The following is a 15649-nucleotide window of genomic DNA, read 5'->3' as shown; positions in this document are numbered from 1 at the left end:
TATTGCAGACTACTTCTGCTGACTGCCGGCTGTCTGCAGTTTGACCCTGACCGGCTGAAGGTTGACTCAGCCTTCCATCCTTCCGAGGTCAATAAAATGGGGATCCAGATTGTTGTGGGGAGATATGATGACTTAAGAGAGGGCAGCAAAGGATTGTGACGCAGTATATAAGTCTTAAGTGCTATTGCTAGTGCTAATGTTTGATGACAGAACTTAAAAGTGGAGACTTGCTCCCAAGTTAACTTTGTGTAACAGATTAGCAATACAGCTGTTTAAACTGTACAGTCCTCAACATACGACCACAATTGAGCCCAAAATTTCTGTTACTAAGCCAGACATTTATTAAGAGAGTTTTGCCCCATTTTATGACCTTTCTTGCCACAGTTGTTAAGTGAATCACTGCAGTTGTTAAGTTAGTAACACGGTTGTTAATCTGGTTGACTTCGCTTATCAGAAGGTCACATGACCCTGGGACACTGCATAATACGAATCATAAATACGAGTATATTTGCCAACTGTTCGAATTTTGATCCACATGATCATGGGGATGCTGCAACAGTGATAAGTGTGAAAAATTGACTGTAATCATTTCTTTTTCAGTGCTGTTGTAACTTCAGTCACTAAATGAACTGTTACAAGTAGAGGACTGTCTGTATTATGTAGTTTACCATTTATCTAGTATTCCTACAAATCTTTTCTCAATAAAAACCTGAAAATTATTTTCAGTAGTTTGAGGCATTTGGTCTAAGATCCGACAGTAGCAATTTAGCATATTGGCTGGGGAATTCTGGGAGTTGAAGTCCACAAAGTGTCTTAAAGTTGCCAAGGTTAGGAATCCCGCCCAAACAGTTTGGGAGTTTGCCAAGCATACTGCTTGCTCTTGGTCATACTGTCAAGCCCTTTATCTGATGAATTTAATGAAAGTGAAAAGTGGAGCTGCTTAAAGACCTTTTTGCTGTGTTGTGGGAACAGTATTTCTTGGCTATTGCTCATATGGCTTTGCTATAAAAATACTACATTTTGTGGTAGCATTTCTTATCGTAACAGTATTATTTTAACTCAGAAGTAAAATAATTTATGTTGATTAACTTGGGTATAGAACAATTTTTTTTGTTTTGTTCTCTCCCCTCCCCCTCCAGTTTCAAGCTGGAGGCAGTATAAAATGTGATGGAATCATCTCTATCACCAAGGTTTTATATATCCACTTGTGTGTTCTAGATAATAGTTTACATTAGTTTAAAAAGTGGAGCTATTGACTATACGGAATAATAGCTGAAATACGCACCTGATGAAAGGTTGAAGTCAGCCTTCATTATCACAGTAATATTTGAACAATACACTTGCAGTTAGAAACTTAATGGTATATTTGAAAAGCCAAAGAACGAGAGCTTAATGACAGTCCCATTCACTTTTCAAAGCAATTTGTTTGTTTGTTTAAGTTTCTCTGTCACCCGTCTTGCTAATACAGTGACTCTTGGCAGCTTATCTCTCTCTATATAAAAGCGAAATACTACTCACACATCATCACAAAATCTCCAGAACTGTAAAGCTTACAAACTTGAAATTTGGCACATATGTTCCTCTTGGGTTCTGGGTGCTTACTAAGAAAGGATTTTTCAAAATGGCCATCATAGCATTAGTATTTCCTGTATTATTATTAACAGGCTCTGATGCTAAGGAGTTCTACTCCCCCTCCCCACCTGAAAAGAAATCTGTTCCAAATGCAAAACACCAGCAGAGGAGAGGAGTTTCAGTTTCACAGCACCAAGCAACTTTAGTACAGAACAGTTGAGCTAAGCCACGCCCAGGCTCCTTGCTGTCTCCTTGCTCACAAAGCAAATACTGTTTCAGTTTCCAAACAGCCCTCAACACTCTCACATATTGACAGGAGGCAGGTAGGCAGAGCCAGAATTTTCTTCCCCCAAAACTAAGCCCGACCACATAGTTTTGTAGCGAAGCATGGGTATCAAGCTAGTAAGAAAATAAAAGGTAAAGCAGTATACTTTTATTAAGTACCAATATCATGCACATTGCATAATTTCTGTGGTCATGAGGCCAGCATGACTATACGCTGAAGTGCAGGGAACGCTGTTACCATTTCCACTAAAGTGGTACCTATTAATATACTTGCTTTGCAAGCTTTCGAACTGATAGGTGGCTGGGACATGGCTCAAGTAATGGGAGCTCACCCTGTTGTGTGGAGCTCGGGCCTCTCCAGCTGACAAATTCAGGGTCTGAATTTGCTGAGACATTGTGCCTCCTTACAAGAAACCAAACAGTTAAAAAGTGCTAAAAACAATTAACATTAGAATAAAAAGTCAAAAATTAGAAACGTAAATGATGGGCAGCCTTGAGGTGAGAATCTTCTCTTACCCATCAGCCTCCCCCATTAATCGGCCTCTGTTGGAGGAGGAGGGGGAGGCCAAGCAGCAGAACAAGTTTTTAAGCTCTTCTAGAAGCCAGAAGGGTGAGGGAGGCTCTCAGCTTTGATGGAAGAATATTGCAGAGGACTGAGACCACAGCCGAAAATGCACTTCTCCTGGACCCTACTGTGATGACCTGCAACACAGTACAGAGGTAACACAGGCAGCTGGCAGTTCAAATTGCCCCTTTATTGCTCCAAATTTGCCCAAACACTCCCACATTTCTGGCAAGCCCCAGAGCAAAGTGATGACAAACACACACATACACCTCAAGCAAGCCTCTGGCTGCAAATAGTCCAGCCCAATGCTGTGAACACCACAACTGCACATCAATAAATCCAGCAGGGCAAATCAAGGAGTTCAGGAAGCAAAGGATCCAGGTAATTAGTCCAGAAAACCAGAAAGAATGCAAAGACTCTTGGGAAGTTCAAATGTCGGCACTCAACACTTCAGGAACTGACAAATGCCCCTCCCCACAGTGGCTCCTTAAATCTCAGTTCCCAGGTGTGCCTTGTGAAGAGGGGTGAGGCGCTCTCCTCCCGAGGAACTGGCTCAGTCTGCGCTGTTCTCGCCTTCTCTCCATTCTCCGTGCTCGAGGATCAGGAGGGGGTGGTCCTTACTCATACCCTGAGCTCTGTCTCTCAGGTTCATTGCTTAGCCTCTCTTGGTCATCCTGCCCTCACTTACTCCTTGCTTACAAGCCATCCCAATCCTGAAAAGTCCTGGCCTGACTGGCCCTGTTCTTCCCCATGTCCTTCTCAAGCCAACAAAGCCGCCCTCTTGATTTCTGTCAACTCCAGTTCTAGCTCATCTTCCCCCACATATTCAAGCTCCAATGGGGGCATGACACCTGCCAGCCAAAATTGTTTGGCTGATGGGATCCAAAGCAGGCCCTTTCTGCTAAGAAACAAGTGAACTAATCCCATCGGGATAAGGCGGTTCCTCAGATACCCTCATAAGTTTTACCTCACAAACTGCTGACACACACACACACAAAGCCAGATTAGGCACACAAGAATAATAACATAATTTGAATACTCTAAAATCTATTATTTGAATCCGTCCTCACACATTTGGAAAAAATCAATTACTCAGCAAACATTGGTCACTTTTAGGAGTCTGGTTTTTTAAGTCTTCTCTTAAATTGTTTTTAGGCTCTAGGCATGCTCAATATATTGTACGTGAAGAGAGGGAATGTACAGGTAGTCCTCAATTTACGATCACAATTGAGCCCAAAAATTATGTTGCTAAGTGAGACAGTTGTTAAGTGAATTTTGCCTCATTGTATGACCTTTCTTGCCACAGTTGTTAAGTGAATCTGGCTTCCTCATTGACTTTGCTTGTCAGACAGTCGCAAAAGAGGATCACGTGACTCTGGGATACTGCAACTGTCATAAATGTGAGTCAGTTGTCAAGGAATCCAAATGTAAATCATGTCCCCATGGGGACACTCCAATGGTCATAAGTGTGAAAGATAATGCATAAGTCATTTTTTCCAGCACCATTGTAACTTTGACTATTCACTAAATGAACTGTTGTAATTTGAGGACTACCTGTATTCATCTAAAACACTCGTTCATCTGTACGGAATTGGATTGTCATATAAGATGAGTTTGCCAATTTTGCATATGGTTAAATAAACTGAACTCTTTAAACCAGAGTTGGAAGGCAGAATAACAAAATAACAGAGTTGGAAGGGAACTTGGAGGTCTTCTAGTCCAACCCCTTGCTCAGGCAGGAAACCCTATACCATTTCAGACAAATGGTTATCCAGTCTCTTCTTGAAAGCCTCCAGTGATGAAGCACCCACAACTTCTGGAGGGAAACCGTTCCACTGATTAATTGTTCTCACTTGTCAGGAAATTACTTCTAAGTTGCTTCTCTCCTTGATTAGTTTCCATCTGTTGCTGCTTGTCCTGCACTCTTGTTGCTTTGGAGAATAGCTTGACTTCCTCTTCTTTGTGGCAGCCCCTCAAATATTGGAAGACTGCTATCATGTTACCCCTAGTCCAGCTTTTCATTAAATTAGACATACCCAATTCCTGCAACCGTTTGCTTTTAGCCATGCTGCTTTCTAATAATAAAACATACAAGTAGCTGTGAAAGACAGTTTGAAAAAAAGCTAAAGTTGACGGGACTTTCTGATTTGTGTGTGCGTACGTGCTTTTGGCTGACTCTGCCAAAGCCAGTTGCAGTTCTGGGCACTCTTTCCAAAATTGTATTGGAGTAGTATGTGCTCAAATGACATCCAGCCAATGACAGCATCTGTCATGAATGGTGACATCATTGGCTGTATGCCACACTCTCTTCCTTGTCTCTCATGGCGCCTATGAGGGTCTCAATTACTCATTACCACTATCTTGAGTTTGTTGCTGCCCCATTGGTGACAGTTTTAAGAGCAAGAACTGGCCATAAGGCACTTTTTTTCAGCAATGTAATTTCAAACAGTTGCTGAACAAACGGTTATAAGTAGAGGACTTATAACCAGTTCATTTAGTGACCGTTCAAAGTTACAGCAGCCCCCCCAAAAAGTGACTTATGACCATTTTTCACACTTAATGATGATTATAGCAACCTGATGGCCACATGATCAAAATTTAGATGCTTGGCAACTGATTCATATTTATGATAGTTGTAGTGTCATCCTGGGATCATGCAATCACCTTTTGTGACCTTCTGACAAGCAAAGTCAGTGGGGAAGCCAGATTCAGTTAGCAACTGTGGCAAATAAGGTCATAAAATGAGGTAAAATTCACTTAACAACTGTTTCACTTTCTGACCTGACTTTAAGAGCTCTTCTGTGTAAAACATTTTTTTACGACCACAATTGAGCACAAGATTTCTGTTGTTAAGTGAGACATCTGTTGAGTTTTGCCCCATTTTACAACTGTTGTTGCCATGGTTGTTAAGTGAATCTGGCTTCCCTATGTTTGTCAGAAGGTCACAAAAATTGATCACATGACCTTGGGACACAGCAACCATCATAAGTGTGAGTCAATTGCCCAGCGTCTTGAATTTTGATCTCATGATCATGGGGATGCTGCAAAGGTGGTTAACTGTGAAAAACAATAACTTTTTTCAATGATTTTGTAACTTTTAATGGTCACTAAATGAACTGTTGTAATTTGAGGACTACCTGTACTCTAAGTGACAAATAGTCCATGGCCTGGATTGCGAGGCTATCCGAGAAGGATTGTCTATTATTCCATCTTTCTTACTGATTGATGTCATATTGATTATTCCATACAAATGTCAAGATTCAGGAATTCTTTGACTCTTGATAAAGCCTTGTTTGAATCTCAGTATGATTTATCTAGGCAAGGTCTTTTGTTGTGTGTCTGGATAACAAAAGAAAGTTAATTGGTTAAAATGTTCTTTTACAAAGGCCAGATTAAGTCGTCTATTTTGTTTTTTGAGTCAATCAAATAAAGACTGCGCTTCATGAAGGCCGGCAATCTTTTAACTAATTAAAAAAAAGTGATTAATTTCAGTAAACAGAATTTGAGCAGGCATGGGCAAGAACATAATTCGTGAATCCCATCAAACCCTGCAATTGAGTGTTCAGTTTGCATGAGCATATAATTGTTTTTCTCTAGCAGTCAAGTAAGAAATATAACATACTGTGTAATTTCATTATTTTGAGAGCTCACTTAAATTACTTTCAGGGATCAATTCCTTTTCCATTCAAGTTAACCATAGGGAATGAAGACCGTTTATGGTTTTTCCTTGTAATCAGATGAGCTCTTTCCCCTAGAAGAGTAAAAATTTCCTGAAGAAACTTAATTATTCAGAAAAAAAAAATCTAGACTCCTCCAGTTGTTGAATTCTTCAGTCTGATTCCTGTGTGGCAAAACCACAGCATAATATTTCTTCTTATAGTCTATAAATTTTGTAATAAATGCTGAAGAATGAAACAAAACGTTTTCAAAGAAAAACCAGAAAGTCCAGGGTTGAATTTATGTTTCCCAACAAAGAAATAAAGGGAGACTAAGTATAGATCTATTTTAAGCTATTTAGTTCTCATCAGCCAGCCATACCCTTCTGGGATTCGAACCCGGGCTTCTTGAAACAGTACCTTTGGGATCCCAAGATATTGGAACTCCAGAAATTTTATTGACTTAAAATTGGACAAAAATATGCTTTTTGTGAAATCTACCAAGGATGCTTCTTTTCTTTTTCTGACTGCAAAAACAAGTTTCACTTTAAAAGTAACTTGTTAAACTGTGTTTTGCATAGAGAAGCAGAAAGAGTTTGCCACACTTCGATGGAAGCCTAGAATAAATGAAGTAAACATTGCTGAGGCAGTAGTCCCCAAAAGGCCATCAAAATCCAGAACGAGAGATACAAGCTTTGGAAGAGGCCTTTTTTGTTGCTCTTCTCTTTTGTGGAATTGTTTAAAAATGTCAGAGAGGGCCTTGTTATGGACTGGCAGAGTTTCAAATTCCAATTTCAATGTAATGTTTTTAAACAGTAAAATTGCTTAATAACATCTCAGTTACAAAATGATTAAGCTTATTTTACTTTTAATTATCTAGGGCTTTTCTGTATTGTTTCTTCAATAACAATTTGGCTGTAATTTTCCCAAGTACCTTCTTGTACAAAAGCAAATGGCCAAAATGGTTAAAACCTCATTGCCAATTACTTGACTTCTGATTTTCTTGTTTCTATGCAGAGAAATTTGTCCCTGCCACAAGATCTGGTCTATTTTCATTTGTCTGTAAGCTACACTACAGCTGCTTCAAACTGGCTCATAGCCAGTTTAAAATGAAGGCTGAATCTGTTTCTGAACTAATGCTTAAAGATCTAGCACAGACTGACCCCGACATCAGGACACAAAATCTTGCACTGTATAATGGCTTCATTTGTTTTTTGTTTTTTGTTTTTTTTTGAAGATCAGCATTGCCTTAATGGTAAAGGTAAATTAATTGACAGGCACAGAAAAAGTAAAATATGGGTACCCCTCGATTTACTATCACAACTGAGCCCAAATTTTCTGTTGCTAAGCAAGATAGTTAAGTGAGTTTTGCCCCATATTATGGCATTTCTTGCCACAGTTGTTAAGTGAATCACTGCAGTTATTAAGTTAGTTGTATAGTTGTTAAGTGAATCTGGCTAACCCCCTCTTGTGACCTTCTGACAAGCAAAGTCAACGCTGATGCCGGATTCGCTTAACAACCGTGTTACTAACTTAATAGAAGCAGCGATTCACTTAACATCTCTGGCAAGAAAGGTCATGAAGTGGAGTAAAACTCACTTAACCATTGTCTTGCTTAGTAACAGAAATTTTGGACTTAACTGTGGCTGTAAGTCAAGGATTCTTTTAGGGAGACAAAAGAACCTTTTAGCTTCTATTGGATCTTTACTATCTTTACATGTGCAATGCTTCCATCATTTGAGAGTGGGTGAAAATTGTTTTTACTTTCTCGTGAAGACTTGGTTTTTCTTCCATGCTTTTGGGTGTTAACACTGCCAGCTTTATACAGCATTTATGCCGTTCGTTGAAATACGGTGAGAAGAACATAGACACAAATCCGTTGTCTGTCTTTGATTTGTCTTATCATTTAATACCAACTTTAACTCACTCGGGGGTTTTTCTTTTGTAAGCATGGCAGCAATGTCTCAGCGTGTTCTTGAAACATCTTGGATAGACGCTTAAAATGCAAGTGACAAGGTGTTTATAAACATGTGCCAGGTTAATCAGCTTGGTTAGGGAACTGTTGTAGGAGGAGAGTCCTATTAGGCCAGTGTTTCTCAACTTTGCCAAGTTTCGAATTGGTGCTGTGGTTGCCTAGGGAATCCTGGGAGTTGAAGTTCATCAGCTCTCATTGTGTTACCTAGTTTGGGTAATGAACCCAACAACCAAGCCCAGAGAACACCAAGGACCCTTCATTTCAACACTGAACATATTCTCCTCTGTTGAAGTCCATCTATCTTAAACTTGCCAAGGTTGAAAACACTGTGCTAGTCTTGATAGCCAAGATTCAGAAAATCTGGTAGCATTTTTTGAGATTATTTTATTCAAGGCATGAGGTTTTCATGAACTGGTGTTCACTTCATTAGATGCACAGAGTGGTTTGACTGCTACAGGAGCACGTTATCAGTTAGCAATTGCAAAGTATTAAGAACTCACTGTGTTGCAAAATCCTTCTGAGATGGCCTGAAACCTCTTTGATATGTAAGCTCAGAGGTTTCTCATTCAGTTGTGCTGCCAAAGTTCCTTTCTTCCAAAACTGCCATTCGGAGATCTGTGTTGAAATGTCCTAGGAGATTAAAAATGCTGCTTTAACTTTGTTCTTATTTTGAATCCTGACGCCGAACTCACACCGTGGTTAATGGTTTTGCGCAACATCTGGTATGTTTGTCCTACATAGAATCTAGGGTGTCACTGCTGGCAGATGATGGCAAGTATCACCTCAGATGGAGTTAATGTGAAAGTGCCTGTAGCTGTATGCTAAGTGATTGGGACCTGGGATTGCAATATTGTTATAGATGTAGGGATGAAGTAGCTAGGCCAGGGGTGGGGAGCTATGGCATTGTTATGAGTTGTGGACTTCAGCTTCCAGAACGGCTCAGGAATTCGGGGAGTTGAAGTCTATGAGTCAAACAGACCATAGTTCCCTATCTCCACAGACCATTCTCATCCTGGACATTCATATTTCGAACTGTTACCATCAGGGAGGCGTTATAGGTGTCTTAAAATGAGGACTAATAGATTGAGAAACAGTTTCTTTTCCAAGGCAGTAATTGTCTTGAATCAAACAGTGCATTTGTGATTTATTATTATTATTATTATTATTATTATTATTATTATTATTATTATTATTATTATTATTATTATTATTATTATTATTATTATTATCTCTGTAGTATGATTGTGATGTGGTATTTGGGGCACTGTGCTGGAGTAGCTTTCAAATTTCATTGTATTCGTGGAATGTAATGACAATAAAGGTATTCTATTCTATTCTATCTCCTATTCTATTCTATCTCCTATTCTATTCTATTCTGTTCTATTCTATTCTATCTCCTATTCTATTCTGTTCTGTTCTGTTCTGTCTCTGAGTAGGAGAAGGATCTGGCTCTTGTATTCTATTGTTTCAAGAAAATTTGTGAGAATTTGCTTCAGATTGTGTAGTTGTCTACATACAAATATGGACAGAACAGACAACTATCTACAGCATGGGTGTTCAACCTGGGCAACTTTAAGATCTGTGGACTTCAACTCCCAGAATGCTGGCTGAGGAATTCTAGGAATTGAAGTCCATAAGTCTTAAAGTTGCCAAGGTTGGACACCCCTTATATGAAGTATTGGTATGAACCTGCTGCTTCTTATCCATTCTTGAATATATTTTTAATATTTTAGGCTGTTTTTAATTTGAATAAAGTGTTCCACCTGATTATTAAAATAAACTTAGTTCTCATTGGGTACATTGGCAAAGCAATTTAGTCAGGGAATAGCTCCTGGGGAATATATAAATTATAGTAATAAACCTTTTTTTAAATTTAGAAAATAGTTTTGACATGGTATTTACCTTTATATTGATGGCCCTTGTTATCCCTCAGCCTTATCGCATGCAGTTTTGTATATTTATGGATGATAATTGCAGACACATTTTTGCAGAAAAGTGTTTATATATCCAGATTTTTGGTATGTGGTTTTGGTCTCTGTAACATTTTGAACTTACTTAAGGTTCAACTCACACAAGTCCACAAGTCATTAAAGGGCCATAGTTCCCCACCCCAGGGCAGCAACTCTACTTAATCCCCACATCTACACCAATAGTGCCATCCCAGGCCCCAACCGCTTAACACACAGCTACAATTAATTTCTATAATTGCCCATCTCAATCCAGTGACTCTGTTGATGTACACCATAAAAATAAAAATAAAAACAATAGTCAGCCCATCCTTCCATCCATCCATCCATCATCACTGAGTAAAACTACAGATATTCCTTGACTTAAAACAGTTCATTTAGTGACCATTCAAAGTTACAATGGCACTGGAAAAAGTGACTTACGACTGGTTTTTACACCACCGTTGTAGCATCCTCATGGTCACATGATCAAAATTCAGACGCTTGGCAATTGGCTCATATTTATGATGGTTGCGGTGCCCCAGGGTCATGCCATCACCTTTTGCAACCTAAGTCAATCGGGAAGCCAGATTCACTTAACAATCGCACGACTAACTTAACAATTGCAATGATTTGCTTAACAACTACGGGAACGAAAGGTTGTAAAATGGGCAAAATTCTCTGAACAGCTATCTCACTTAGTAATTTGGGGCTCAGTTGTGGTCCTAAGTTGAGGTCTACCTGCATAATAACTAGGTTAATATAGCCAATCCAGCTCTGAAAAAGTTAATTCAGCTTGGTCAGCCAACCCACTTAATTTAGCTTATCCAGCTCTGAAATTCTGCCTAGACACCAGCTGATTGCTATTTGCAGAACTTTTTCGTCAGTTGCCATACACTGGAGGTCTTTTTATCCATGATTGCACTGACCACTGTGGTCGGTTGGAATGGAACTCTATGAATAATGGGGGCCACTTGCATTTCTGCCACTTAATATAATTTTACTACAGCGTTCTTATTTCACTTGTACATTGCCCAGACTCCCACTGTGAGGGAGACGGGCACTTTCTAAATCCAATAAACAAATTTCTTGCCAATCTTAGTTCCCTTTCTCTCTCCATTTCACTGTGTAACCTACCCATAGAGGCAACCCCATCTAGCCTGGAACTGGTGGACCCAAAGCTATTCTGGACACTGGAATAATTCACGTATGGCATCACTTCAGTCGCCAGAGGTGGAGATACGTAATTGGATATCACCGGCCTACTGCTAGTCCCTCACCCCAGGCAGCTAGAAGCCTCATGTAGTTGTTAAAAAGGAGAGGAAGGAGCACCAAATGTGGTGGCACAGAGGCAGGACCTCTGTGGGACCCTTGGTCCTCTCTGAGCTTGGTGGTTTTCTTGCATATGTTTCATTACCCAAACTAGGTAACATCATGAGTGCTTGAGTGTTAACTACTTTAGTAATGAAACCATCACAAAGAGTTGGACAGGATTTAGTGACTGAATAATACCCACCTGCATTTGGTCGAGCTTCGTACATTGTCTGAGGTTTCAAACTTGGTTCACAGGTCTTAGTTGGCGGTGCCACTAGTGCAGTGTTGGCAAATCTTTTCGACACTGAGTGCTGAAATGGGAGTGCATGTGCGTGGGGTGGGAGGGGGGAGCACCAGAAATTAGAAGAGAAGCTCCCTAGCACGTGGGAGTGCCGGAAACTGGAAGAGCAGTTTCCCAGCATGCGTGTATGCACCAGGAAGCTGAGCTTCTGATTCCTGGTGCGCATATGTACACGAAAACCAGCTGGCCAGCCCGCATGCGTGCACCGGAAACCAGAAGAGTGACGGGTGATGGCTGGCGTGCCCGGAGAGATGGCTCTGCGTGCTACTTCTGGCACACATGTCATAGGCTCGCCATCGCGGCACTAATGGTTGTCAAACTGTGTGCAGTGATGCCTTAGGGTGCTGCAGTGATGTCACTGACTGCTTTGTTTATTACATAGTAAGATAATCCCACTGTGCCCCATGGGTTTGTTGTGGTGTCACAATTTGGGAACCACAACATTAAGCCCTGGTTTTCAGTGCTTCTGTTTCCCTTGGAACAACAGGGGAAAAGTTAGTTCCTGGGCTTACGTTTGAGGATTGCCAAAATAACATCAAGCATCGCTATTGTTAATTTACTTGCAATTTAATTGAAAGAGAGAGAGAGAATGTTTCCATGGTGTAGTTTTTTTTGTTTTGTTTTGTTTTCTGAAATACTCATTAGTAATTAAAGATCATGGATTACAAATTAATTTTAAACAGTCCTTCCAAATATATTTTCCCTTAAGTGTTTTAGGGTGTTTTTTTTTGCTTTTTTTTTTTTTGGAGGGCCCCTCTTTTGTTAATGTTACTCTGATCTCATAGTATTTTGAATCTAAAGACAGACTTGCCAATTTAGATAGCCAGATTCTTTTTCTCAATTGCAACTTCAGACTATTTAGATCTGAAAGCAAGTATGTTTCTTCAAATGTTGCTGAAAAATAATTTGGTGAAAGATGTGGGTCCTGCAAGATACCGGAGATCCTAACTTATTCTACGCAGTTTATTTACATTCATTTTGCTATTCTCCCTTTGTACCGTATTCCAGACTGGATTTTTGTTTTGAATCAAATGAGTTTTGGAAAAGAAATAAAGTCCTGATCTCCTGCTTTGATGACAATGTTAAATGTACTTTTAAAAATGTAGTGGTTGCATTAATGTGGAGGAGCAATGTGCAAGTCCAGGCAGGATCGGAGTCCTTTTTGTGTTATCTTACACCAGGTTCTGACAATCAAGGACTTACAACCATTCCTTTAGTGAACGTTCCAAGTTACAATATCACTGAAAAAAGTGACTTGTGACCGTTTTTCACACGACCGTTGCAGCATCCCCAGGGTCACGTGATCAACATTCAGACACTTGGCATATATTTATGGCGGTTGCAGTGTGCAGGAGTCGTGGGGTCTCCTTTTGTGACCTGCAAAGTCAATGGGGGGTGGGGAGGAACCAAGATTCTGTAACAACCATGCTACTGACTTCACAACTGCAGCAATCCATTTAACAACGATGACAAGAAAATTCGTAAAATGGGGCAAAACTCGCTTAGCAAAAGCCCTGTTTAGGAACAGAAACTTCGGGCTCTATTGGGGTCACAAATCAAGGACTACCCGTATCGCTTAAAAACAAAAATCTTAATACCTACACTGGCAGTACAAGGTTTAATACTGCTACCAGAGTGGGTCCCCAAATCTTATTATTGCTGTACAGGTAGTCCTCGACTTACAACCATAATTGAGCTCAAAATTTCTGTTGCTAAGTGAAATGTTTGTTAAGTGAGTTGTGCCCCTCTTTACGGTTTCTCTTATCACAGATGTTAAGTGAATCACTGCAGTTATTAAATTAGTTATATGGTTGTTAAGGGAATCTAACTTCCCCACTGACTTTGCTTGTCAGAAGGTGGCAAAAGGGGATCACCTGACTCTGGAACACTGCAACTGTCGTAAATATGAGTCAGTTGCCTTTCCCTTTCTCCACATGCCCCCCACCCCCCACCCCGTTTGCTTATGTATTTTTGTATTTAACTCTATAATCTAATTAAAACATTTTAAAGTAAATATGAGTCACAGTTGCCAAGCGTCTGAATTTTGATCATGTGACCACGGGGATACTGCAACAGTCATAAGTGTGGAAAAACAGTCATAAGCCAGGTTTTTCAGTGCCGTCGTAACTTGGAAAGGTCACTAATCGTACTGCTGTAAATTGAGGACTACCTGTACTATAGTTTCTGATCAGCCACTTTAGACTGTGATTTGTTAAATGGAGGCCAACTAATTGGTAGCCTCTTTAAGATTCTGCTCTCAACTTACACATAATGGGTGCTTTGGGTCAGGTTTCTAATTTTTTTAAGAGGCGCCCCCCTTTTTTAAACATTGGCCAGCGACCTTCTTAGCATGTCCCTAGACCCTAGGGGCTAATTAACTTTATTGTCTTCTGTTTCTTCTCCAGTGAACACTTGTCTTGCTCGTTCACCTTCTTCTTGCACGGGGACAGCAACGTTTGCACCAGTGTGGAAATAAACCAGCATCAACCTGTGTACTTCCTGAGTGAAGAACACCTCACCCTCGCCCAGCAGTCAAACAGTCCTTTCCAAGGTAGGGTTCGTTTGCCTGACTACAAAAATGGAATCCTTCTGTTTTCCAAGCTTTAAATATTGTGTGTGGGGGGAGGGGGGAACACAAGAGATGATCACACACTGGGAAAACACCTGATGAGTTTCAGATTGTTTTTCCCATATGGACGTCAGTGATTTATTTGATTTGTGCTTAATTTTTTTCCCCATTTTGTCAGAGAAAACATCCATCATAATAAAATTAAGCAGATGACAGTGGTTTGGGACTAAGTGTGCTGGCTGCGGGTTAAGTTTATTAAGATGCTTCGTATTTAACACATCCTACAATAGGATGATGTCTTGTTTTTGTTTTGGAGGTAAAGTAATAAAAATCTGAAATAAATCCTGAAATAAAACGAATAATTCTTTAAAAAAAAGTCATTGTAAAAAGAATAATAATCTGGATAGGGTCTAAAAATTGCAGGTCCTTGAAAATTGATAGCATACAAGCATCTCTCTGAACAAGGTTTTCTTTAACAGTTGCCTAAAAGAAGACACCTTAGGACTAGTTTAGTGGTGGCTAACCTTTTGGGGCTCCTGTGCCAAAAATTGCACCTGCGCCAGCGCACACACACTTGCATGCCAGCACCCAGAATGCAATGCATGCCCAAGCCCCCTGCGCATGTGTGCGCAATCCCCCTGCCACCCCCTTACTTGCACTGCGCCTCACAGCTGATTTTTTGGCTGGTTTGAGGCCTTTTTTGGCCTCCCAGATGCTTTGAAAAAGCCTCTGCAAGGCTTTTCAGGCCGAATTATAGGCCCATTTCGTCACTTCCAGTATTACAGGAAATGACGAAATGGGCCTATAATTCGTCTTGAAAAGCCTCACAGAGGCTTTTTCCAAGCCTCTGGGAGGCCGAAAAAGGCTTCAAACCAACCCCCAAAAAATCAGCTGTGAGGCGCGCACATGCACAGTGAGGTAAGTTTGCCTGCAGCTCACGTGCCGGTACAAATGGCTCTGCGTGCCACTTGTGGCACGTGTGCCACAGGTTCGCCATCACGGGACTAGTTGTACTTACAAAGGAGAATCTTTGTAGCTGAGGGTTGAAATGAGGGGTCCTGGGTGGTCTTTGAGCTTGGTTGTTTTCTTGCAGACATTTTATTACCCAACTAGGTAACATCATCAGTGCTAAAAATGATTGCAGACAGGAGGAGGAGGAGCAGGAGCAGGAAGGACCGTGGGGGTCCTTGGTGCTCTCTGAGCTTGGCTGTTTTCTTGCAGATGTTTCATTACCCAACTAGATTAAATCATCAGTGCTAGAAAGGGAGTGGGGTTTGCAAACTGATGATGTTACCTAGTTCGGTAATGAAATGTTTGCAAGAAAACAGCCAAGCTCAGAGAGCACCAAGGAAACCCATCTCCCACCCCTCCAGCTGTACTTCCCTCAGCAAAGAATTTCATAATTGTGGTGCTGTCATTAAGCTGGCCCTGCTGTTATGAACCCAAATTGACTTCTGGGGGTTCAA

At 40.5% G+C, this 15649-nt stretch overlaps 1 protein-coding gene and 1 long non-coding RNA gene across 2 annotated transcripts in view; one reads left to right on the top strand and one right to left on the bottom strand.

The window, feature by feature from the left end:
- MED13 (mediator complex subunit 13) overlaps positions 1-15649 on the top strand; it is a 145418-nt gene that overhangs the window by 44202 nt on the left and 85567 nt on the right. The window contains 1 exon segment of the mRNA XM_026682742.2: positions 14020-14165. Coding sequence (XP_026538527.2) covers positions 14020-14165 — 146 coding nt within the window.
- On the bottom strand, positions 5488-11756 carry LOC148132671 (uncharacterized). The gene is made up of 3 exons (XR_015746848.1): positions 11516-11756; positions 8554-8683; positions 5488-5761 (listed from the first exon to the last, which is right to left on the bottom strand). It is a non-coding gene; the product is annotated as an uncharacterized LOC148132671 (long non-coding RNA).

Source organism: Notechis scutatus, chromosome 1, assembly GCF_049901735.1.
Source record: "Notechis scutatus isolate UNSWTSFEM ecotype Mainland chromosome 1, rNotScu1.2, whole genome shotgun sequence".
In the NCBI taxonomy this organism is placed as follows: Eukaryota; Metazoa; Chordata; class Lepidosauria; order Squamata; family Elapidae; genus Notechis; species Notechis scutatus.
Note: the sequence above shows the minus strand (reverse complement) of the source record. Positions and strands in the feature narration are given on the sequence as shown.